General features: G+C 35.7%; 1 protein-coding gene across 14 annotated transcripts in view; it reads right to left on the reverse strand.

The window, feature by feature from the left end:
- The window catches only part of nedd4l (NEDD4 like E3 ubiquitin protein ligase), an 81329-nt gene that overhangs the window by 12630 nt on the left and 40707 nt on the right, over window positions 1-27992 (reverse strand). For 4 of the 14 annotated variants that reach the window (XM_081391056.1, XM_081391067.1, XM_081391065.1 and 1 more), the window contains 11 exons: window positions 26618-26679; window positions 25993-26095; window positions 24954-25114; window positions 24659-24794; window positions 24277-24462; window positions 22495-22575; window positions 16515-16571; window positions 15678-15812; window positions 13496-13663; window positions 8179-8376; window positions 5242-5319 (listed from right to left, as the gene is read on the reverse strand). In XM_081391056.1, the coding sequence (XP_081247182.1) occupies window positions 5242-5319; window positions 8179-8376; window positions 13496-13663; window positions 15678-15812; window positions 16515-16571; window positions 22495-22575; window positions 24277-24462; window positions 24659-24794; window positions 24954-25114; window positions 25993-26095; window positions 26618-26679 (1365 nt within the window). Of the gene's footprint in view, window positions 1-1115; window positions 1131-5241; window positions 5320-8178; window positions 8377-13495; window positions 13664-15677; window positions 15813-16514; window positions 16572-22494; window positions 22576-24276; window positions 24463-24658; window positions 24795-24953; window positions 25115-25992; window positions 26096-26617; window positions 26680-27992 lie in introns of all 14 variants that reach the window. The other 10 variants (XM_081391055.1, XM_081391066.1, XM_081391054.1 and 7 more) reach the window with 6 other exon arrangements.

The following is a 27992-nucleotide window of genomic DNA, read 5'->3' on the forward strand; positions in this document are numbered from 1 at the left end:
GGATGGATGGATGGATGGATGAATGCAAGCGATGGATGGATGCACATGATGGATGGATGGATGGATGTACATGATGGATGGATGGATGGATAGATGGATGGATAGATGGATGGATAGATGTACACGATGGATGGATAGATGAATGGATGGATAGATAGATAGATGCACATGATGGATGGATCCACGCGATGGATGGATGGTCAACACAACCAGAAAGAGATACGTGCAGAGAGAAATATAAAGAAAAACAGTACACAGGAGGAATGACAGAGACAGATGAACCGAGACAAATAGAAAACTGAAAAATAGAGCTTAATAGAAGGGTTCTGGAAGTAAAAATCCAAGGTATCCAAGGTTATGGATAGTAATAGCAACAATGTCTTTCAAAACACCTACAAAGAGTTCTGGATTTGTAGAGTGAATGTAGCTTTACATTAGCATATACCATCAGTGCAATATAAAGCAATGGTTCTCATCTGGTGGGTCGCAAACCCCAAACCTGTATTTTGTTTCAAATTCATTTACCATTTATTCAATACTTGGCCCAGTTTTTCAATCCATGTGTAAGATAAATCAGACTTTTCCTGCCGTATCTGCATTTACACACCAGTAAATTTTCCTATTCAGGCATTATTATTTTCAAAATTTTGCATACTGTTTGACCTACGCAGGTAAATAAAAATAAAATAAAATAAAAGTAAACATGCGGTGTTCATTTATTGGTACCAGTTATTGTGATTCATTAATGAATTACTTTAATTTATTAGCCTTTGTCTTTTTCCTTATTATCAAATATTTTTGGACTCTGAAACACATGATTTATCTTGTTGGTTTGGTTCAAGGCATAAAACTTATTGAAGAATATTCTGAAAAAATACTTCTGGAACCAAGGCCAGTCAATATTGAGCTCTATAGAGAGACTGAAAAACAGACTAAAAAAATCAGAACAAGAAAAGCAAAAACTAACAAAGACGACTAACAGAAAGAATGAAAGAGTGAAAGAGGGAATAAAACAAAAGGGGGAAAAGGCACAGTCATCCATGCCAGCAATGATAAGAAGGGGTGGAGAGTTCGGTGGGCAGGCAGGAAAACACGCAGGCAGAGAGAGGACCGACCTCCTCTGGAAGATTCTGCCACAAACAGCATCGAGCGCAGAGCGCATCACGTTCCCCCACGTCACCGAAAGACCAGAGAGAAATCACACACACACACACACACACACACACACCACCAGCTTGTGAGACAGCAGCACTACAGTAAATGCAGTGGGTATCATTTAGACAGCGTTTAAAAAAGAAGAAAAATCATAACAAAATGTGTTAATATATCAGTGTTGTTAATGTTAACTAAAAACATTGTTTTAGCTAACTGAAAGCTGAAATAAAATAAAACAAATATTAGATAACCTTATACGAAAACTAGTGATGTTGCTTTGGCAATTAATTGAAAGAAGTTCAAGTTGAAATACTAAAATTTACTAAAACTAATTAATTAAAGGTATAGCGGAGGATCTTTCCGAATTTTAGATAAGAACCGCCCTCTCCACTTTTTGAAAAAATGCACATGCGCAACACTCTACTTGCTCCCGATAGGGAACGCCTATTAAACGTGTGCGAGGTTCTCCTCGTGCACGCTCTGTTTACAAGTTGCTGTCGGCATCGCTCATACAAGATTACTTTCCAAAAGAAGATTTGCACTTTTTCTCCAAATAGCATGCCAAACTTTACCTGTCGAGTAGAAACTTCGCGACTGAGGCATCAGTGGGAAGCCCAACCTGTGTTTTCAGCGCACGCCATCGTGTGAAACAATCTCCCAAAAACACTCTGATCTTGTTTCTCTCTTCTGAGGCCTTTCTCTTCTTCTCATACAGTTCGTACAAACTTTTTTTCTTGCGACCCTCAGACATTTTCAAAGGACCCGGTGAAACGGCGAGCTTCAATGAATGGCTGAGCTCTAGCTCACCACACATAAACACCTGAAAGTGCGCATGCGCAGAAAGCGAAAACTAAGGGACGAGCACGTACGACGGCTTTACGTAAACATATCACCAGAATGATTGACACTTAGGTGGACCAATAGTTTACACTACCCACCCGGAAAAAGAAAATCCTCCGCTATACCTTTAAAGCTAAAAAAACAAAAGCCAATACAAAATATTAATAAGTACTATAATAGTATATAAATAATACTAAAATAACTGATGGACAAAGGTGGAAAGAACAGTATATTTTAGATATTTGATATGATATTTGATAAAAAAAAAAATCAATCTTTTGAAGCCACAGCAATGCATATTTTTGCATATATTAAACATGCATATGGAAATTTCAATATTACATGAAATCATGCATGAAAATAGATGTTTATTAGATAAGCCCCTGTTTGCAGGTTAATTCCTGGCACGTATTCCCACTGAAAACCTGAGAAGAGAAGGTGAGATTACCAAACATCAGCATCTAAGTGTTTCAAAAGGTGAAAAAAAATCTATTTCTTCAGAAACGTATTATGCAAGATGCATATTGCACCAACTCTTTCTTGCTTAACGAAAGATGCGTCGACAAATTGTTCTCATATACGCATAAAAAAAATAAAAGTGCTCACTGGTGATAATTTTGTGCTACAAAATCACCAGGGACGCATTATTTCCAGGGTTCAAAATTAATTTAAACTTTTTTTTTACATATATTTACATAAAAGAAAAATATTTTTGTCTTCTAATCAACAGGATTTTTTATTATTTAGAATATTTAAGAGTCTATTTAGAATGTTTTCTTTTTTGCATATTTGCAAAAGGTTCTTGAGATAAGCCAGGCTCTGAGGTCGTAAAAAAGAGCAGTACGAAACATAATTTTGCCTCTCATATTTCCATTTTTATCCGCTTAATTTGAGAAACATTTCACGTATGTTGACACATGGGTTGCGTTTACACTGACACAAAAAATCTATTTTTTTTTACTGACATCTGACACAGATGGGAATTTGTTGCACACGTGTAAACACAAAAATCCACACAAGATCAGATTTTTTCGCATCCGATCTGAACTACTTCCAAATGTGGCTTTAAATCAGATAATATACATATCCAATATCTGGAAATATGACCTGTGTCTAAACACGTATATACGATTCCCTTTTGAATTCCAAGCCAACACAAGGCGAGGGTGACATGTTTGGCCACAAAGATAGCTTGTTAATGTTGTATTATGAAGTGTTGTATTATGAATATGAATGTGCCCGTATGTGCTTGCCCTAAAACTCAGCTTTTTTTCCCCTTTATAGTTAAGAGAATAGAAACTGGTTTTCAACCTCTCTGAACCATGGTTCGCTATTGAAATCTACATTATATTTTTCAGCAATGAGGTGATAACTTTGCTGTAATTCTCTCTCTCTCGTTTATTCATTCGAATTAATTACAAAAAAACCTTACCACGTTACTTTATTTCAGAATTCTAGGTCTAATGAGCCGTCGATAAAATAAAATAAAATTTGTTATTTTCCCATCTATATCTGTTCTGTCAGATTTTGCGCTGCAAAAATCCATGACAGCTTTTAACTTATTTCCATGCTAGGAAATAATCATGGCTACTCGGCGTGAATTACGTAAATAATTTTAGTGCGGCCATTAAAAACCCGAGGATTAACCATGTCACATAGTAAAGTGTTCAAAAAATTCATTTTTAGGACGCTAAATATTTGACCTCGTTGGTTTCATACGGAGAATATTTATTTTTTATATGAATTGCTTAATTTAAAAGTAGACACTTTAAGCTTTCTAAAGACATATCTCATGTATGTGTGTGGCAAGTATTCGCAGAGTTTCGATTCATTTTTGTGATGCGCTTCAGAAAGAAGTTCACAAAGTGAGACGGCAGAAAGCGCACCCTGTTTGTTTTCTTTATTTTTCAAAAGTTTTGTCGTTATTGTGAGAGTTCATTTTCGAATGATGTATTACTCAAAAAAAAAAAAAAAAAAAAAAAAAAAAAAAAGACAGTATTTTAAGTCGATTTTGCTGCTATATGGAAAAAAAGTCCACCAAAACGAGCCGGCGCGTTCGACGACCCCAGAGGGTTAAAGGTGGTATCAGCGATTTCAGGCCCAAACATAAATGATCACATTCATCTAATATTTCGCTAGCTGCACGGCCCATAAGCATGCTGTCAAAAAAACGCGTCTCTCTAGGTAGCCTAGGCTCTGAGATCTGCACACAAAAACAGTTGGTATCAACATCACTCAAAACCAAAATAAATAGTGTTCCAACCAATCATCGACAGGGGCGGGTGTTGTGAGGTTTTGCGCTCGTGCACGGCTGCCTATGACGGCTGCACACGAAAACCTCACAACACCCGCCCCTGTCGATGATTGGTTGGAACACTATTTGTTTGGGTTTTGAGTGTTTGGCTAAAACGGGTGAAAACAGCTGTTTTTGTGTGCAGATCTCAGAGCCTAGGCTACCTAGAGAGACGCGGTTTTTTGACAGCATGCTTATGGGGCGTGCAGCTAGCGAAATATTAGATGAATGTGATCATTTATGTTTGGGCCTGAAATCGCTGATACCACCTTTAATGTGAATGCAAACAGGCGGGACAATGGTCAAAAGATCCGATCTGTGCATTAAAGACTTGCAGTGTAAACGCAGCCATGGAGTTCTGAAGAAAAAAAAAATATATATTTAACTTCGCTACACAATAAGTCACAACAGCTGTTTTCCTTAGTAAATGCTTTGATTGCGTCTGATATGAATCTTGCATATCTCTGTTATTGTATTATGTTGCAGTTCCTTAGAAAGTTACCATCCAACTGGCAAGCATTGCATTGACTTGCCAAAGGCAATTTTGGCACTTATCGAGGCCAGACTTTAGGGCTGTTCTTAGACAAGTAGAACGATAAATCAAAAAAGAAATGATCTCACATGAGATAATCCACTGTCAGATTTTTGTAGCATTGTTCTGTGCATCAGTGTTAAATAACTAGGCTTGAGAATGTAGTTTAACAACAAAGAAATCCATGAAACACCCCAGCCAAATTCCTGTTGTTGTGTCATTCGTTGTAGCTGTTTTGTCAGACTTAATCCTATTTTTTGCTTTGCAGATTGAATTAGTTTCACGATTCTTGTGTAATATGGCTGTTGGTTTCATGATCGTGCATTGCAGTGTCACAAACAAGGACACATGTCAGGCGAGGCTGTTGAAAGAGCTCGGGATTGTGGGTAATACTGCTCAACGTCACTCCTTTTATACTCACAGGAAGTGGGCCGAGGTCACCGGGGTCAAGGGATGCTTTTGTCCTCATGTGAACGGGATACTTTAAGCGTGGATCTTCCTGAAAAGAGAGAAAGAGAAAAGAGAGAGAGGTTGACACATGCTCAGATTTTCCCAGAAGGTTTTATCCTCATTTAGCAGTAAATTGCATTCACTGTCTGCTGCCAAAATGCAGTTCTTCAGACAATAAGTAATTTAGGAATGATAGTGTTTTTTTTCTTTTCTTTTTTCACGTTTCCATGGGGAGATTATGCAGTAATTACACATAGGCCTAGTGAAATGTAAGTCTTCCCGTGGACATTTTAAAACCACTAGCAGAATTTAATAAAGACATACTTTGTAAATCACCATGTACTATTTTAAACAATGGTGGAAAAAAACAGACTTAATAATGCTTGGAAGATAAAAATCTATTTGTTTTCATTTTAAACCAATTACAAAGAACCTCCATAGAGGACACAATACATCTGACACAGAAATGGACAAAGGCGAGTCTGTGCTGGGGGAAATTAGGGCGCTGGAGGAAAGCTGCAGTTCCTCTGCCAGCCACCAGGTGGCACAGTGATTCTGAGTGGATCATGCATGCATAACCCAGGGCCTCTCTCCAGATACTGAGTAAGGCACTGAAGTGTGCAATTGTGAGCAAGACTGCGTGCGTGTGTGTGTGTGCGCGCACATACAAGTCTGTTTCCCAAATACCTTTCATGCATCTTAAGGCAGGTTAATGAAAAACAACACAAAAAACCCCCCAAAAAACCCCAGATCTAGATTTTAAACATTTGATGAAACGGCAACCACTAAATATAATAATAATACTAACAATAATAAATCACAAAATAATAATAATAATAACTTTGCTGTTTGTATTAAGGACTGATTATTGACATACTATTACAGTTTTTATATTTTGAATTAGATTTTTTTTTCTGATTTTTTTTATTTTTTAATTATCGTTTAGTTGTTTCTGTCATTTTTATTAGTTCTTTTTAAAATGTCTATATAGTTATTATAATATTTTAGTTTATCTAGTTTTACTAGACTTTTAACTTAAACTACATAAAATAAACATTAACTGAAATAAAATCAAATATAAAAAAAAAAACTTTTTTTTTAGTTGCACTAGTTGCAGTCAACATTTCTCATTTTTGTTTAAGTAAAGTAATGAAAATGTTTTTTTAATGGTTTTAGTTTACATAAATAACCGTAATGGAAGACTAATGTTTTGCAAATATACACATTAAGCAATAAAAGTATAATACTATGATATGCTGTATGATACGGAAGACCTGAACCGCAACATAAAAAAATAATAATCTAGCATTGAGAATAAAGTCGAAATATTTTGAGAATAAAGTTATGACTTTTCGACTTTATTCTCGAAACATTTCGACTTTATTCTCGAAACATTTCGACTTTATTCTCGAAACATTTCGACTTTATTCTCGAAACATTTCGACTTTATTCTCGAAACATTTCGACTTTATTCTCGAAACATTTCGACTTTATTCTCGAAACATTTCGACTTTATTCTCGAAACATTTCGACTTTATTCTCGAAACATTTCGACTTTATTCTCGAAACATTTCGACTTTATTCTCGAAACATTTCGACTTTATTCTCGAAACATTTCAACTTTATTCTCAAAACATTTCGACTTTATTCTCAAAACATTTCGACTTTATTCTCAAAACATTTTTGTATTTATTTATTTTTACATTGCAGTTCAGGGCTTCCGTAGTATGATAATGTGATTCATTAAAATAATATTCATGATTCATTATGCATGGATAACAACAACAACAACAACAACAATAATAATATAATTAATATAATAAAATATAACATAATATAATTATTATTAAATTATATACATTTAAAGTAATAAAGTATAGTAATGATATATGATAATAAGAATAATGAATAAAATAATATTCATGATTCATTATACATGCATAACAACAGCAACAATAATATAATAATAATAATTATTACACTGTTTAGCTCAAAACACTGCAGCTGCAAGCAGATAATGCAGGTGGATAAAGTCATGAGAAGAATCAACCAGTCAAGCTACAGGTCAAACTCCTGATGGTATTTGTATCGTAGTAAACAAATGCTTAGTGATGATATATAAATAGATGATCACATCTGCGCATAAAGCATAAAGAGCTCATTGCATCAGCAAATGAAAATAGCTCCGTTCCAAAACCTAAAGAGCTGTTGTGCTCCAGCAACAAACGTGCAAAATATAGTGCACTTACGACTACAACAGAGTTTGCAATTACCATGCTACTAAAATAACAGCGTGATACTAGGAATAAAAATAAATAGCACACAAATATTGTGTAGAACAGAACATTTTAATTTGCTATTTGTTAGTGATTTTTGGAAATATTTATAGCCAACATTTAATCTCTCTTCACTCATGGCCAGCTTACATTTGTTTCCTCAGAGCTCATCACAATGCATTCTGGGATTGCCCTTACCACGAAGAAAACAGTGGCTGCATCCGAAATCGCATATTTCCCTACTATATAGTAGGAAAAAAAAAAGTATGTGATAAAAGAATTAGGTCCAAATTCACAGTACTCATAAAAGAGTGGGCAAAAAGTAACCGAATGACCTACTACTTCTGGTGAGATACCATGCATACCATGGACACTTTACTATCCCATGAGGCCACAAGAGAGGATCTGTGAATGGCAGTGAAGCGACACAACCGACGCTGGTAGGTTATATGACAGTGACAACATGAAGAATGAGGATTACATTCATCCTATATACACTCATACTATATAGAACGTACTTTTTTAGCGCTCGCCAAAAGAGTACTAATTCAAAATAAGTACACACTCAAGAGAGTGTGCGATTTCGGACGCAGCCACTAACTTGCAACAGATTTTGTGAGTGTTTGTCTTACCCATGTAGTGTTTCTGCTGTTGTGGTCAATGAAGAACGGCCGTCCGTTGGGCGCTATTCTCATTTCCCATCCAGGGGGCAGGAAGCTCTGGTTTGCTTTATGCTGGGATTTAGGTGAGCTGTAGGGAGAAGGCTGGGGGGACTGAGGGTTGGAAAACGTGTCCTTTACGGCTCGCCGTATCTGGGCGTTATTGGCTCCCTGCAACAGGAAACAGAGTCAACGTTTATCAGACTCCATTATTTAGGTTTTACAGCTTTTTTGTGTAACTAATTAGACTTTTTTTGTGCAAGAAAGACTTATACGAATGGGAAATGCCACAAAATGTAAAAGATTTGGAAAATGCAGAACGTGTTAATGAGACGGCACGCTGTTATTTAATCCTGCTAAAATTTTAATTAGCGCACAACTTTCACCTCCATTTCACCTCTTCTTTTCTCTCCCTCTCGCCTTTTTTTCCCTAAAACAAATCTTTCCCTTTCAACTCCTAAATTAAAATTCACATGGCCCTGTGTAACTGATCATTTAAACACAAACCCATATTTCTTTCTGTAAACTTTCAAACCTTTGTGAAATGTTTACCCAATATTCCACACATCAGTCCTAATTGCTTATCTGACGAATGAATTCTGGGTATTCTTTCCTTCTAAAAGCTAAACTAGCAAAGGAAACAAGATGAGAACAAGCAATATAACTGTGTTCCATAAGTGTTAATAACTCTAGAACATGAACTACAATGAATCAGCTCTGAGCTCAAAGTCTAGCAAAGTTCAAAGAAATGTAAATTAAAATGGGATATTTTCTTTTTCAAAAGCTTATCAGTGCTAAAATAATGTACTGAAACTTTTATATTCTTCTTCACAGACATCTAGTAAAAAAATAGAAACAGCACTTTCACAAGTCTACAGCATATACAGTAGTTATTATATATATATATATATATATAACATGTAATATATATATATATATATATATATATATATATATATATATATATATATATATATATATATATATATTATATTATATTATATAACAGCTAAAATATATTGTTGAATATTATCATAAAACAAGCTGAGTCAGAAAGAAGCACAGGGGTTTTAATCAGTTCCACACCAGGCAGCCCCATGCCTTTTTTGTTAGCTACCATGTTTTTTGCACGGAAGTGTGTGGTTGTAATTACCAATAATTGCTATGAGAGCAAACATAAGACACTTATTCCCCCCATCCCCAACATCTGCAGATTAGCTACAAGAGCTATTGTTTATTCCATTAGTAAAGTCATTCTTCACAGCGGAGGCCATTAGCTCTGGCTGAGGCCCATCTTGACAGATTCAATTGTTTGGAATTTTCAAAGGAAAGTTCTGGATTAAATTACAATTTGGGCTTTATCCACAGTATATGGTCTGTTGCCGTGGATTCATATTTTTGGATTCAGTTTATAAGAAGCATCACAAAGAATTCATTTTATAATATATACAAATATTATAATATAATATATTTTTATTATTTTAACATATTATAATAACATATATAATATTTTATAAAATATATTGTATAACATATTATAATAACAAAATATAATATTTAAAAAATATATAATATTATTATATTATTTATTTTTTATGCTTTTTTTAAAAATTAGTGATCAAAATTATTTCCAGTGGTAATCAGCAATCAGTATAGCACAAGACTTTTTCAGGATCACTAGAATTACTTGTTTAAAGCCATTCCCACTAACATGAATAATGTGTTATGGCTATACTTGCTAATATAACAAAAAAATATTGCCATAACATTCTATATATATATACTGTATGTATGTATATATATATATATATATATATATACTGTATGTATGTATGTATATATATATATATATATATATATATATATATACATACATACATACATACAGTATATATGATATATATATGTTCTGATATATATATATATATGAACAAAGGACTATAAAAACAAAATAAGAAGCAGGTTTAAGGTCAGACATGGATTTAGAGCAATAGAACAGAAGGAAACTATGAAGTCATGGCTGTTTGAGAGATTAAACTTCTTTTTGGCAATGGTGACACTTTGGCGAGTTTCACGATAAGCAAACGGACAGCTGCCCCTACCCCTCGTTTCAGGAGTGTCAACTGATACGAATTCACAAAGCGGGGGTAGAAAACAGCCCTGTTCCCTCCACGCACACGCAAATGGTGATGAGTATATTAAAACTTACAAACAACAGGTGCTCAATTCAACTTTGTGATTAATCACGAATAAGGAAAACTCCTGAAAGCCTGTGGCAAGATTAACACATCCCAAGATGTTTTACTATTTATTCAAAGTCTTCAAAGAATTTTTGCAGTTTCTGGGGTGCATTAATAAATTAATAAAAATTAATAAAAATGGCAAGTTGCCATTCTGACAGTAAATACTACAATAAATCCTCTCATTGTGTGAATAGACAGTAAATGTGGGTGTGAATCGCATGTGTCCCTATTTGAAGGAAAACAAAAAGAAAGACAAAAATTCACAAAAATCCAGTGGTGGATGAAATGCACAAATCAAGTACTTGAGTAAAATACAGATAGCCTAATAAAATAAAAGTAAAAGTATAAGTACTCATTTTCACTTGAGTAAAAGTACAAAAGTACTTGAATTTTAATGTACTTAAGTATTAAAAGTAAAAAGTACTACTTTAAAGTACTTATTTTATAACCAAAACTTATTATACAGTATCAAAACTTCAATATACTCAAAATATCATTTTAAGTTACTGAACATTCAAGTGTCCAAACAAGTGAAATAATATATCATATACTATTTTAGAAATTAGGAAAAACTAGGTTCACTGGAACGAATCAGCTCGTCCATGAATCGGACATCGCTATCGCGTCTCAGATGGGGAGCTATTTCTTCAGTTAGAAATAACGAGGAACGATATGTTTTTATGAAAAGTAGTGGAGTTAAAAGTATGATATTATGCTTTGGAATGAAGTAAAAGTTTCTCGAAATAAAAATACTCTGATAAAGTACAGATACTTGAAAAATATTCTTAAGTACAGTAATGAAGTGAAGATACTTTGTTAGCAAAAATAGCAAAAATTGCTATTTTTAAATTGCTAGCAAAAATATTTTCGGTTTCAGGTCAAAATGGTTTTGGAGGGCTGAAATCATTGACCGAAACAGATGTTTAGGGCTATTTTGTGCACACAACATGGATAAGCTACAACAGTTAAACAAGTCAGATGTGTGGACACTAGCTCTGGATTAACAATATTAATTTCTAGATTTTAATCCGAAATGATATGGCTTCTTAAATCTAAAATCTGTACTGTTTTCTGTTGATGTGTGACTACGGTACCAAGTCGGTACTGAAATTTAAAAAATGTGACGATACCAGCATTTCCCTCTAGCATTTTGTGCGCTGTTGAACGAATTCTTAACCACCTCTGGTTGGCAATTGCGCTTCACATGTCTCTGATTGGTCAATGTGTTCACACGCACAACATATATGTCTGTGATTGGCTACAATGATCAACGCTTCAAAAACATGTTGTAAATAGACATTTGTGTCATCATTGTCTATTAACATGTTTTTGAAGCGTTGATCATTGCAGCCAATCACAGACATATATGTTAAGCGCATGAACACAATGGCCAATCCGAGACATATATGTTACAGTTTATTGTCGTTTAAATATATTTTATATCATATTTTACCAACAAACTGGAGTAGAAACAAATCTGTTATTAAAAAAATAATTGAATATCTATATCAGTGTAGTAGATGAAATTAACTTAACATAAGGTACCCAACTACCCTTTTATCTGCATCAGCATTTCAAGAAAGTATGGCTGTTTGAACTAGCATTTAGTCTCAGAAACATTTAATAAAACAAACAAATAACAAAAAAGGGTTTGCTGGCAGCTGTAAGAGAACAAGATGACGACTGATAATGGCACTAAGCTAAATAACGGGATTATTCTTTTTTTCCTTTACTGTAAATCGAAGTGAATTAAATTACCCTGAATTGAAAGGTCTGGAGCAGAAAGGTCAGGAAATTGTCTCTCGACTGAATTTGCTTTTGGGACATCAGACTTTCATATTAAAACTTATATCCACGCATAATACTAGGGCTACGACCATCATTTGCCTCAGCTGTTCATACCTAAAAGAAGCCAGTGGCAGTGTGCAAAGAACGTAATTCTGATTTCCTGTCTCGACCAACTGTGTGTGGACATTGTGATTATATTACACTGCACAGTCGCAATGGAAACAAAACAGGTGTGAAACCCAAGTTCAACATTAACACTTGTCTAGCACCAAATGTAATAAACATATGACAATCAACTGCACAAAATGATAATCTGAATCTCAATTGTGCCAGTGACATGATTCAATTCAAAGATGCACAAACACAAGAAGACATCTGTCGAGGCTCGAGCTTTGTGCAAACAACTTTTACCTCAGAAGTTTATCTAGAAGGAATCTTTTTTTTTCTTCAGAACTCCATGTCAACACATATAATAAACATTCCTCACATTAAGCCGAGTGAAAAAAATGAGGGGCAAAATTACAATGTGCATGAAACAAAAGACACAATGACCTGCACTGTTTGTTGCTAATTTGCAAGGAAAAGCAAAGCAAAATATGGCATGTACAAATGTCAAAAAATAATTTGAAATTAGTGTTTTTAAAAGAAATTCATATTTTGTATTCAGCAAGGATGCATAACATTAATCAAAAGGGACAGTAGGAACATGTAATATTTAAAAAATATTTAATGACTATACTTTTGAACTTTCTATTCAAAGAATCCTGAAAAAAGTATAATGTTTTCCACAAAAATATTCAGCAATCACAGCTGTTTTCAACTTTGATAATAATAAATGTTTCTTAAGCAACAAATCAGAATATTAGAATGATTTCTGAAAGATCATGTGACACTGAAGACTGGAGTAATGAAAATTCAACTTTGCCAAAACGGGATTAAATTACCTTTAAAATATATTAAAATAGAAAACAGCCATTTTAAATTGTAATAATATTTCACAATATTACTGTTTTACTGTATGTTTGATCAAACAAATGCAGCCTTGGTGAGCATTAGAGACTTCTTTCAAAAACATTAAAAAAATCTTACCGACATTTGTGTAACACTTGACACTTGAAACTTTGTATAAAAACATTGGTTAAGAACAGCCAAGACTGTTTGAGATGAATCAAGCATATGCTAGATGGACTGGAGCTTGGAGGAGGGGAAAGTGAAAAGGAAGTGAGGGGTGGAACAGAGGGACTGACGGATGTTCTCACCTCTACTGGGGAAGAGAGAGTGACGGTGGGGGAACTGAGGCTGCGGGGTCTGCGCACTTGTGGTTCGATTAGATGGTTGCTGGAGGAGGAAGGGGTGGAAGCGGGGGGTGTGGCTGCTGTAGCGCCACCTGCTGCCGCAGCTGAGGTACTGGCTCCATCTTCAGTGAGCTGTTGGGCAAAGAGAAGGGTTAGCTAGCTAGCCACCACAAGGTCAGGTATATGGGCGAACGAGCCTAACTGGAGTGCATTCAAGGTTTACAAAGGTCCAGAATGGAGAGCAAGGTCTAAAATAATACAATAGGAAACAAAGGCTAATTAAGCTGATGAAAATTATCAATAACCGTAAGGTTTAATTTTATTATGGGGACAAACATGGTCTGTCAGGCTTATAAATGACTGGAATATTTTAAGAAAGTTAAAAGAGCAGTAGAGCAGTTAAAGAGGACCTACTGTATTATGCTTTTTTTACATTTTAAACTTTCTATAGTGTATAATGTTGCTGCTTGAGCATGAAAAACGTCTGCAAAGTTCCAAAGGGAGTTATTGTCTATATCAGTAAGCACTTTCAGAACTCCCTGAAACGTCTCGATTGTAGTCTTTCTTCCAGAAATGCACACTTCACAATATTCCTCATTTACAATGCTATGCATACGTTTAGACACCCATACTAAAGTTGACTAAAAAGAGGAATAAAAAATCATTTTTTGGAAATTGAACTTAATGCCTTAATTTAAAAAATTAGGAAAAATCCAACCTTTAAGGACACCAATTTTCTTTGTGAATGAATAATGTATCGTAAATAAATAAATATTCTTCCTTAAAATACAGGGTGCATAAGTCTGGACACCCCTATGTTAAATTCCCATAGAGACAGGCAGATTTTTATTTTTAAAGGCCAGTTACTTCATGGATCCAGGATACTATGCATCCTGATAAAGTTCCCTTGGCCTTTGGAATTAAAATAGTCCCACATCATCACACACCCTTCACCATACCTAGAGATTGGCATAGTTTTATTTCAGTTAGCCTAATAGCTGGTTTGATTTGCATTGAGAGATGATCTTATGGAAAGTACCCCATGCCAATCTCTAGGTATGGTGAAGGCTATGTGATGATGTGGGACTATTTTAATTCCAAAGGCCAAGGGAACTTTATCAGGATGCATAGTATCCTGGATCCATGAAGTAACTGGCCTTTAAAAATAAAAATCTGCCTGCCTCTATGGGAATTTAACATAGGGGTGTCCAGACTTATGCACCCTGTATTTTAAGGAAGAACATTTATTTATTTATGATACATTATTCATTCACAAAGAAAATTGGTGTCCTTAAAGGTTGGATTTTTCCTAATTTTTTTAATTAAGGCATTAAGTTCAATTTCCAAAAGATGATTTTTTATTCCTCTTTTTAGTCAACTTTAGCATGGGTGTCTAAACTTATGCATAGCACTGTAAATAATTCCTGCCTAAGACATATGTAAAATAAAAGGGATTAGGCCAAGTTGAGCTCTGTTAGTAGTATGTTGAAACTTGTGATTGTGGTTATGGTCATTTACAAAACGGTTGACCAATCACAATACGTTCGTCCAGCCGACCAATCAGAGCACTCTGCTTTTTTTGGAAGGAGGGGGTCCATAGATACTGGAACTAAACAGAGTGTTCCTGACAGACTGTGAAGAGAGGTGCTGCATCAAAGTAAAATGTGAAAAATAATGTGCATGAAACATTCAAGCATGAAAATCTATTCTAGTAGACCCCAAAAACAAAATCAAGACAAGGACATAATAGGTCCTCTTTAAATAAACCATTTTACCTGTTCTGTTTTAAAAGTAAAAGAAATGGAGAGCATCCTACAAAGGATGAAGAATTAGTTTACTAGGACAAGGAAGAGGACGATAAGATATAGATCAAGAGGGACCAGAGTAGCAATAAATAAATCAAGGGAACACACAACGCTTGCCAGAACAAACAACATCCAGACGTTGTGAAGGAATGAGTACACAATAACATGGATGCAAACAGATAAAGGCAGAACAATAAAAAATGATGAGACTGATGCAGTAAAACAAAGATGGGTCATAAAGAAGGAACGTATAAAAGTCACTCAGATTTGAAAATGCTGGAAAACACCTGATGAAGAATAGACCTCTGCTAGCTTTAGCTAGGCTACGCTAGATTACGTACCTGCAGAACGGGCCGTGTCCACGTGGTGCTACGGTTGTTATGGTTGACGTAGTACATTCGTCCCTTGGGGTCCTTGCGTTCCTCCCAGCCTGGCGGAAGGCCTGGTGTGGTCAGGGCATAGGAGGCCGATGGAGACTGAACAAAGTGAAAAGGACAAATGAGTTTGTGCATTCAGAAGCCAGGAGAAGCAGAAAAAAAACTTGTAGAGATTGAAATCTATTTAGATTAATTCATTGTACTAGGACTGACAGTGATATCAGGGTCATATTTGTATGAGAAGGCCTTGTGAACTGATATGACATTTAATATGATGATTGTGGGAATATTGTCAGAATACTAACACATTTTCACAGACACAAATGTAGATATAAACACACTCACGAGAACACCTAGGCAACACAACGTACAAAACACACTCCGCTCTAGGTGACATGACTTATAGTTTTACGAACACGTTTGAAATGTCTCCGATAAATGTGTCTGGGTGGCTTTACATTTAGGGTGAAGATGGATGAGTCGAGGTGTAAAGCAAACCTTTACAATCTCTAATTTTATGGTCATACACATGCTAAAAAAACTGGTATAAATTAAATTAATTAAAACAAATTATTAATTTATAAATATAAATTCAATTAATATAAGTAATAATAAATGTAATTATATTAATTGTATTTATTATTTAATAATAATAACCTCATTATAAATTAAAATAAATGAAATACAAAAATATATAAAGTATGTTTAAAATATGTTAATATGATAAAATATGTTTAAAAAAAGAAGAAGGGGAAGAACCAAGAAGACAGGAGAACACAAAGTACAACATGTGGACATTACCATGGTGTCCTCAACGCCTGTGACCGTTTGTGCTCTTGTTCGTCGGGTCTGGGAGCTCTGCTGGACAATAACAGCTGCTTTTAGATGGGGCGGGCAACTGCCCAGTTTTGGGCCAGTGGGAGAGGGGAAATGAGGGCAAATGGAAGGACAGGGTCAGCCAGAAAGTGTAATGGGGAGAAGGGGAGGAGGGTTGATTTCAGGGTGGTTTTGGTTATTTTAGGTAATTTTTGACAGCTGAAGGGGGTGATTTTGTGAGAGGTGCCCTGCAGTGTGACGTAAAGATACAGCAACCCCAAAAAAAGTGGAATAACAAACGGGATGTGATTAGATGAACCTCAGAGAGTGGGTTTAATATGAAATCACTGTTGAATAATTAGATTTGAGAAAACATTGAGATTTGATTCGATTAAAGAATGATAAGAGAGTGCATGAAATACCCAGGTGCTTATTTGTGGAGGAAAAAAAAGCATAATTTGCAATTAAGAGATGATTACAGTTTCAAAATTTTTGTTTTTGTCTTAAAATGACAGTTAAAATGACAGTTAAAATGACAGCATTTTTATTTTGCATGGACCATTCCTTTAATTAATTCAAAATTTAAATGAAACCATGAAACTAAAACAAATAATAATAATAATCAGCATTTCAAACTGACTCACACTTGCCTACTGACTCACCAACTGTAAAAATACTGAGGAAACACCGCCTGGACTAACATCCGACTGGCACACAGAGTTTACATTTCAAACGCTGAAAGATTCAACTCTCTGACAGACAACGAAATGCTCTCCATCTGCTTTTATATGGATGTAATAAAAGACACTTGTCTCAAACAGGGCAATCCTATTAGCCATCCTTTCAAGTAATGATTGAACATTTGCACTGGTGTGAAATGTCAGCCTCCTTGCACACAGGGACAGGAAGTGTGGGGGAAATGCCACCTCTCGCCCACGCTGATATCATACAGATTTGCTGTGACTATAGCGAAAGCCCTCATCTGCAGCTCTGAGAAGCACTTCACAGTCAGAGACAAACGGGCCACCAACCAACCGGCCTCTTGTCAGAACAAAGTAGACGCGACGCAGAGAGAACACGGAAAAGGCATCTATTTGAAAGCGGATTCAGGCGGATGAGGAAAAGCGTTTTTTATTTCCAGCGTAAAGGAAATGCTCCTTCAAAGTTCAAAGTTCAAGAATGTTGTTGAAGTGTGGAGGTAAAAGATTAATGTGACTACTTTATATTCAAACTATTCAGGTGGACAGTTTGTACTTTTAAGACACTAGGCACTAGGAGATGCCTTGCAAAAACTTGGACCAGATGAGTAAGAGTAATTCACAAGTAAATCAGGGAATCAGATATAACACTTCAAGGAACGGTTGACCCAAAAATGAAAATCATGTCATCATTTACTCATCCTCATGTCATTTTAAACCTGTATGACTTTCTTTCTTTGGAGAAACACAAAAGATATTGTGAAGGGCAAAATGGGTATCATAAAAGCAGTACACACTGACTATATTACAAATCTAAAAACCATACAATATATGACAGTAACAGATTTACACTACTGTTCAAAAGTATGGGGTCAGGAAGTAAAAAAAAAAAATTAAATTAACACTTTTTATTCAGCAAGAATGCTTTGAATTGATCAAAAGCAACATTTTATTATGTTACAAAATAATTATATTTAAAACAAATGCTTTTCTTTTGACTTATTCATCGATAAATCCTGAAAACAAAAACTTACTACGGTTCCCACAAAAAATATTAAAGGGGGGGTGAAATGCTCATTTTCACTCAATCTCCTGTTAATCTTGAGTACCTATAGAGTAATATTGCATCCTTCATATCTCCAAAAAGTCTTTTGTTTTATTATATTTTTAATTGCAAGATTGGCTGTACCGAGTCTTTCCGGAAAAAAACGAGCGGCTGGGGGCGGGCCGTGTGGGCGAAGCTTAGCTGTGCTAACCGAGCTAACAACACACAGAGACATTTGTTCAACAGTTTTACTCACCGTTCCAACGCACGACCGCGAACCTTTATCATTGTGACTGCTCGATCCTTAAGCATTAGACGATCTGGGCTTTGTTTATAAAACAATCATCGTCGAAATGCAGGGAACAAACAGTCTTACACAACTCCGTGTATGCTCAGGAAAACAAACTCCATCCACGGGTTCCTTAACGCTGGGTTCTTTGGGAATCTGTGCAGGGTTGTCTTGCCCTGGCAACCAAAAACACACTTCTTTGGTGACATTGACTTCCCAAAAGCCGGGCAGGGCGCTTTGATGGCGAACTGCTTTCACTCTCTTGCTCTGGTCTACGAGTGCGCGCGCGCCCGCGATCTTACCGGAGAAGTGCCCTTAGGACCCATATAAGGAAATTCCGCTCTATCTTACGTAAGACAGAGCCATACTCGAAAAAAACTTTCCGAAACTTGTGACAAACCGGAAGGACAATTTTTGGAACAAAAATACTCCTTCAAACGTACAACTTAACTTTTGAAACTTTGACCATGTTTAGCATGGGAATCCAACTCTTTAACAGTGTAAAAAACTCAGTATGCATGAAACAGTAATTCACCCCCCCTTTAAGTAGCAAAACTGTTTTCAACATTGATAATAATAAGAAATGTTTCTTGAGCACCAAAAACAGCATATTAGTATGATTTCTGAAGGATCATGTGACACTGAAGACTGGAGTAATGATGCTGAAAATTTAGCCTTGCTTTTACATTTTAAAATATATTAAAATAGAAAGCCGTTATTTTAAACTGTAGTAATACTTCACACTATTACTGTTTTTACAGTATTTTTTACTAAATAACTGCAGCCTTGCTGAGCATAAGAGACATTTAGAGACAAAAGAGACAAAAACATTAAACAATCTAACCGACCCCAAATGTTTGAAAGGTAGCGGAAATTCTGGCTTTTCCTAAAAAATGGCTTTAGTTAACATAGAATATAGAGCATGAGTTGTATGGGCTACTTTTATGGTATATAACTGTTTTTTTTTTTTTTTTTTACGATATTTTGTTGTATGAAAAAGAGCAGAACAAACATTCACTTAAACATCTCCTTTTGTGCTCCATGTAACACAGAAACTCCAGCAGGTTTGGAACGACATGAGGATGAGTAAATTAAGACAATTGTCATTTATGGGCGAACAACTCCAGAGTCGAATGTTGATATGGTTCTGAACACCTTGTCAGTACATCTAGTACTCAAATAAATAAAGCTCTACAAACAACGAAATCATACAAAGCTTAGAAGTAAATCCAAATTGAGTGTGCATCACATTTGCTTTATGCCTTTATAAGGTTCAATAACTGATCTTAATCCGTAGCACAAGGTTACTGCGCGAGCTGCCAGATCTTATCTTGGAAATTCCCAGCATGCACTGGTCTAAATGCCATGATACAATAATGAAATAGACACCAAAACAGAAGAGAGACTAACCCAACCTCTTAACCCTTCCACAAACCTAATTTCAAACAGTTGCACACAGTAGTGAGTCACGTGAGACCAGCCGGCAGGAAATTTTCTGAAAATAAATACATAAGTCTCAAGGCTGGGAATCATGCCTTTTAAATGAGGCAAAAGTGCTTCAAAGATGTGGTGGACTTCCAGTGAAACATCCAGTGTCTGTGTCTGTTTCCTGTCTCATGTAAACGGGAGCAGTTCACACGCGGTGACCTCATCCACACGGGACGGGTAATTTAATTTTACCATATGTGGCTTATCTGCTGTAAAACAGCATTTGGAGGATCATTTAAAAAGACAGCACACTGTTTTTCTTGTGCATCGATGCATCTTACAGCATTAAAAACCAAGTTAAAGTACGAAAATACAATAGGTTTACATGCATCCAAGGACAAAAAATCCTTTAATTTTCTCATAATATACATTGCACATCACCTCAATTCTCAAAGAGTTCGGTCTCTCTAAACCCCTCCTTTCCAAGAGCCTACTCTGCTCTGATTGGTCAGACAGCCCAGTCTGTTGTGATTGGTCTACCGCTTAAAGCGTGTGTCGAAAATGAAACGACCATTACCATTTCTGAATTTCAGTTCCAGAGGTTTCCTAAATTCTCAATGACTGTACACACTGTAGTAGATTTTACCATATCAATTTGAGCCCGAGAACAATAATGAAACATTGGAAGAACTAGTTAAATCAACCCTAACCTCAATCACAAGGATGACTTGTTAGCGTACGTGACGTTAGCGTACACTGATTGACCGAACGCACGCGGAACACCAGCACCCGCCATTTTTAAAACAGCTAGAATGTAAACACACAGATTATAGCCTATATTTACTCCATAATCTAACTATACAAACATGGAAAACAGTGATAGATGGGTCTTCTAAACCTTTATGCTGAAGAGAAAATCCAACGCAACTTTGAGGGGACCAAGCCAAACATGATTATGTTTATCTGCCCAGCTAGCAACACTGGACATCAACCACACGGCATAGGCTAATAACCTTTTTTCATATACTGTCTACTTTCTATAACAGTTCTATCTAATAACATATTAAACAGTACTGTTAGACAGATCGCTAACTAATAAACACAGAGAATGCGAGCATTGTTTGCTCTGGCGTTCTCAGCGCCGCCAAAATAAAGGTCCGTCGCGCCGTCAAAATAAAAGTCACCGTGCTTGCGTCACTCCCTTACCCCTCCTACCAGTTCCTATGGCCACTTGGCCAGTGCAAACGCAAACAGCAAAACCGAGTTTGGGGGAAGAGTAGTTCTTAGAACTGTTTAGAAGTGGACAGTTCCTAGAACTAAGTTCCTGTAACTACTTGGTAGGAAAGCAGCTTTAGTTTGTGGAACATTATGAGATGTTACAGCTGTGTAATTCCTCTACATCAGCATTAACAAGTGTATGTCCATCAATAAACCGATGTGTAAATGGAAATGCCCCTGTGTAATGACAATTGATTACAACTCTTTTACACTTTTTTTCCAAACATTACTGAGAAAGCTGCACTGTCAAATGTTCCAGAACTCCCACAGTCACATTATCACCATGGAAACATGTTAACTCATCCGATGACACCATAATCACCACTATAGCTTCAATAAATCAATCCTAGGAGCTTAATAATACCCTATAAGTCACTCTGAATTATCCTTTGACATACACAGATTACGCACACAAAAACACAAAGACAGGTGATACGTTTCTGAGTGAACATCAGGTGACATTTTATATAACGTTGGCTATTTTGTCACTTACATTATATAATGCTTAACATCAGTGAAATATGAATATATATATTCATTTAAAAAATATATATATATTTAATATATTAATCAAATTTTAAAGATATTTCTAACTACCTGTGCATGTGCATTAATGATCTGTCAAGCATTATGTAATGTGAAAATGTGTGTTATTTATTTTATTCAACAGATATAGTAGAAAGTGGGAGGATAATATTAGTAAGAGATGGAAAACATTGTCAGGAAATCCTCCATGTCGGACCTGAACCTTTACGAGCACCGAGACTCAATGTGTCAGGAATGTCATGGCTCCAAAGTTGATTAAAGTCAACAGTATTATTCTCAACTCATTCTAACAACTGTAGGTTGGGAAATGATTTGTTTCCATGTGGGATTGACTAGATCATGAAAAGTGATGATGTCATCTTTAAAAAGTAGAGTTGTTTGAGAGCCTATTTTATCATTTAGATTTTTTTCCTCTTTGAAATGATCAAATTTAAGACAGGAATGTGTATTAATGAAGTAAATAGGGTTTTAATTTTAACTTCATGTTTACTTCAAAGCATTTGAAAGTGTTATCAAACATTCCTACTGTCACATTATTGTCATTCCCAAAGATAGCCAAGATGTTCATTAGAGACAACAGGATTTGAAGCCAAAAGAGTAAAAGATGATACGGTCCTGTGAGTAAAACAAATCACCACATGCAGTGAGGAGGAGAGGTGAGGAGGAGAAAAGTAGGTGTACCGTTGGTGTGGGAGGTTGAGTTTGATCACTGACTCCATCAGTCATACTAGAGGAGCGTAGCCGAGAGGAAAGATGACTCTGCTGGTGTGAGAGAAAGAGATAAAAAGGCATTAGACACGGTTATAAATAAATAAAGACATGAATATCTAATATCTATCTGAGTGGCCATTTTCTAAGTGGTACAGGCCCTAAATTCATACAGCCAGCAAAAATCTAATATTTTGGCCTCTCTCACTCAAATTTGTACAGTTGCTTATGATCTGAACAGCAAGAAAATTAATTTAAATAATTTCATATTTACAAATATATACATTTCTTTTTTATATATAAACTGCTTTTAAGTAGTTTTTTGCCATTTGGGATGTGACTAAATTCATACAAAAAGTTAAACAGCGTCCAAAGCTAAATCTAAATTTACTCTCAAACATAAAATAATAACCTATACATAGGAGCCTGATAAAAATGTTAATATTAAACAAAAACTTTAGATGGACTTAGAGGCTTTTGCATCTTAAGTCTTCATATGTATATATATGGTCACGTCGCATTCGAAATGCCAAAATGCACTTGAAAGCAGTGGTTGAAAATAAATTTATATAATATATATTCACATTAATATATATATAATTTATTTTCAAAAACTGCTTTCAGGTACTTTTTTTTTGTCATTTCAAATGCGACGTGACCAAATTCATACAAGTTAAGTTAAGAGTTATAAGAGTTAAGTAGTGTCACTCACATGCGCCATTCGATATGTATTTAATGGTAGATGAGTGAGCGATTGAGCGATTTTAAACGCATCATGTGCATGACTGTATAAATACAGTAATGCCTCTGGCACTTATGTATCTGATATGCTTGATGAATATAGCACTACGGCAGATGTCATGATAGGCATCAGCAGAGGAAAAATGTTCAATTTCAACTTCCCTAGGCCCCGTTTATTAAACATTCAGTCTAACCTTCAGCTACAAATAAGAGTCTGTAGCACCTTCAGCTCTGTGTAACTAAATTAATTCAGCACAGATCAGTCTGGACAAGTAGACTACATTGTCTGAACAAATGGAGAATGTATTAAGCAATTTTATTGTGAAAACCACAATCTAAGTCCAAAAGAAAACGAAAAAGAGACAAGCCAGTGCAGAGAATTTAACAAAAGCCATAGTAAGAGAGATTTTTCCAAACTGAGTGGCTCCTGTTCACAGAAGTTTACAGAAGACCCCTGCGCTGCCTCCACAATGATTCACCGAGTGATTCAGCATGAGTGTACAGAGGTACACATGTGTGGATGTGCTTCAGAGTCAGCTATTAGTTCTGACATCATTATAACAAAATTTCAAGAATTTCAAATGCAATACCCTGAAGTAGACTAAAAAACATGCCAGTTGTGGTTTGAGTCAATTGTTTTGTTTGTGATAATGTTATGAAACATGCCAAATTGTGCGGACATCATATTTTGACCAGGCTGTCATACAAAGAACTTGTACAAAAACAAGAGAGTAACAACGAAATATTATGTTATAGCCAATGTAGGCTTTTTTTCTGTAAGCTTTTTGGTTTTCTATGCTTTTTTTTTTTAAATACCATAAGTGTTTTGTTCTTCCCTCATATATGAAATATTTTCCTCATATTTTGATGGTTTAATTAAACTTGTAGGGTCATTAAAAACAAACATCCCCTACGGACATCACTTGGCCACTAACTGTATATAAAGATGTATTTATAACATCTATTAACATAGATAACAGCAGATTTTGTTGTTGTTGTTGTTTTCTTTCTTACCACAGCAGAGCTGGGTCCTGGGATTTCTCCGTTTGTGTCTGGAGCGAGAGACAATCTAAGGCTGATCTCATCTGAGATTTCTGGAGTGCTGGAGAGGGGCATCGCCAGAGAGGAGGGTCCGGACAGAGAATGGTTCAGACCTTCAGTCAATAAAGTTGGGTCTTCCTCAGATATGGGTTCCCATGACTGGAAAAGGAGGGATATGCATGAGAACCTAACAGAATATTGTTTTTATTACACTAAATATATAAAAATAAAAAAATCTGATATTGTTATGATTTTTAACCACAATGAGGGGGAAAAAAAGCAAAAGCTTTTTACAGAAATGATGATGCTATCTAGCTCAAGTCATAGCCTCAGGGGTCAGGGGTTAAATACTAACGTCGTCTATGTCCCTGATGTCCAGCTGCTCATTTTCCAGGTCTTCGCTAATGTGCCGTCGAGAGCGGAAAACTCTGTGGGCTTCCTGGTTAATCTGCCGCAATTGATTATCATTTTCCGTTTCTGAAACCACATCCCTAAAGCACAGATGGGGAGATAAAAATTGTTCCACACATATTAGAGTCTGGTAAGGTTTTACGTCACAAAGAAAAACGTTGTAAAACGTTGATTTTAGTATTTCATTGTTTTCATGTGCTTTTAAACCACTTTGATAAATGGCAAAAGAGGTCACATACACACTACTGGGCCTCTTCCACTGCGTGGTGCGGTTGTTATGGTTGACGTAGTAGGTCCGGCCCAGGTTATCCACCTTCTCTTCCCAGCCTGGAGGCAGTGGAGGCAGGAGCTGCTGAGGTCTCTGTGAACCTGGATCTGCGGAGTCTGTCACCTCCCACCCCTGAGAAGAAGAAAGATGTTCAACAAAAGTAATCATTTTTGTACCAAAAGTTTTCCAAAAAAAAAAAAAAAAACATCAAGGGACAATATTTCTAGAGACAAGGGATAAGATCATTTTTAATATCAAGAATATTTCAATAAGGAAGTCATACGTCTTGAAGTCAGTGTGCCATTTAAATCTTAAAATCCTGTTCCATCTTAAAATCCTGGTCCACCAAGTTATGATTAGCATTACAGTTGCTTTGACACTGTATTATCGACTAGCAGAGAGAGAAAAATATTAAACCAAACCGAAAACTGAACAGAGGGAATAGAAGTCAGAGAACAGGAAGCTAGAAAGTTAAAGGAAGGAAATGCCAGACAGTCAACCGGTTCAAGCCAAATGGCATACTTTAAAATGGAAAATGCCAAATAGTCTGTGGGGATGAGACGATAAAAAGCATAAAAAGCCACTAAAAATCACTAAAAAGCAGGAGAGAAAGCAAGAAAGGAGACATTTAGTCGTGTCTTTTCAGATAGAAAACATTTCAAGCCTTCTCTCTGTTATGTGCCAGGGTCTATATAACCTTGGTTAATTAATTTGGCACTGCCCTTGTTATTAATTTATTATTAATTTACTTGCATTTTGGCATTTCATATTCATTAATTTTAGTTGATTGTAAATTTGATTGTCTGAACAAATTCATATTTCTAAAAAAAATGTATAGGGCATTATTGATATAATTTATTAAAAATGTCAAACTGTCTTTGTTGCTAGAAAAAAAAACTGATATAAACGAAGTAATTTCTTTTTTAGATGAACGCTGAGGGCAAGTGGAGTCATTTAAAGGAGATAAAATACATACATTAAAATACATCCTGCTAATGGGTTGGTTTTACCTCAGCTTCTTCCCTCATCTCGCTGCTTTCCTCCTCGTGCCCGCCGTTCTTTGGCATATAGGCCATTTTCAGTCTCAGGTAGCCTTTCACCCTAGACTTATGACTACAGGACATAAAAACATGTCATCACAGAGTCAAGTACAGTCATCAGAGTACAGTAAAATATAGTACAGACATCAACATTTTAACATATTTAGTTTTCTTTCCTTAAGTGGTAACTGCATTTATTTAGACCTCAATTACACCAGAATTTAAGCAGAATAATTGTTTGAAATTATTTTAATATTTAGAGAGCCTCAATATCTTTCTTAAAAAATATTTTATCCATATAGTGACACAGTGTATAGTCAAGTGGAGTAATCAACGAGTATATTAAATATATAGCAGAATGCACAAGCATTAACTGTTCCCGTGCAAAATCTTTGACGGTAACTATAGCCACAAAGCATTAAGGGGATTCACTGGTGTTAGTTTGGCAGTTGCACATTTCGTGCTGTATCGAAGCAAACGTACAGTCCTGTGAATAAGGTAAATAAGTGCAAAACCAACACATCAGACTGTTGTAACTAAAAATATAACACTAAAGTTTGTGTACTGTGTTTGTGAGAGCTGCATAACCACTGACCTTCTTGGACGCAGGAGAAAGTCTTTAAATGTGTACGGCCGCTCCATTGCAGGGTCCTCCGTCTATACAAACAATACAGAAAATAAACAAACATGCATCAGATCTGGGCTAATCTCAGTGCAATCTCACAAAGCATTAATCTATAACAGTCCCAGCTTGGCTGAAGGTGGGGAACGGGGGATAAAGACCCTTGGGTGGCGTCCAGCTGTCTTATGTAACACTGTTCTCCCGTTACATTTAAACTGCCCACAGGTTGGATATTCGTAGCTGGTCATTAGTGGCTACAATCTGATGGAAATTGATGGAATTGGCACCTCTGCCAGTGCCCGAAACCAAAACTATGTGAGGAAAGATTGGAGGCCCTGAAGGAAAACGGGAGAGCTTTCCTGTTTGGCAAGTCTAGATCAAACTAGAGGTGAAAAGCATTCAGACTTCAAAACCAGAAAGAACTCAAATCTGCAAGGTATCTTAATAAATAAACACTCCAAGGAAATATATATCCATCTATACATGTCTGATCCAAGTATAGGAAACCACTTTTAAATATTCAGCAATAAGAGCAGGCATAAAAGGAGCGAGTGGTCTGGACTGCAACCATGCAGAAGTGAATAGTAGATATGTAGGCGGCCGCAAGGAAAACAGACCAGACTCCGTGTGCGAGACTAAATATGCAATCCAGCACAGAAATGTCACTTAGCCACTGGAAATAGTTTCAAACAAAAACAAGGGTTGTTCCATTCCAAATCTTTTCCCAAATGTCCACTGCAAGAAAGCTATCTCTTGCTAAATAGTTAACTGGAACAAAATGCCATTTTGAAAACCAATGACTTTATCAAGCACAAAGCTTGCCAACACCTGTCTTCTTTGAGACGCTGTGTGGTTTGGACTGTTTTGAAGCAATAAGGTATATGAAAGGCTGTGCTATGTTGCAAAAATATTAGTTAGTGTACTAGACTATTTTAAAAAGTTACATTTTAAAACATATTTGTGTTTGAAAATGATACAAATAATATGCATTGAAAAAATAACACTTTAAGATAGAATAATAATAGGCCTATTTACAAATACAATTATAATCCATGCACACATACAAACAGTATCTGTCAAAAGTTCAGAAACATTACAATTTTGTTATGTTTTTGAAATAGGTCTCTAATGCTTACCAAGGCGGCATTTATTTAATCAAAAATACAGTAAAAACAGTAATATTGTGAAATATTACAAATTTAAAATAACTGTTTTCTATTTGAATATATTTTAAAATGTATTTTATTTCTGTGATGCAAAGCTGAATTATCAGCATCATCTACAATGTCACATGATCCTTCAGAAATCGTTCTAATATGCTGATATGCTAATATGCTCAGGTAACATT

The sequence above is a fragment of the Scardinius erythrophthalmus genome, assembly GCF_964197995.2.
Source record: "Scardinius erythrophthalmus genome assembly, chromosome: 17".
Taxonomy (NCBI): Eukaryota; Metazoa; Chordata; class Actinopteri; order Cypriniformes; family Leuciscidae; genus Scardinius; species Scardinius erythrophthalmus.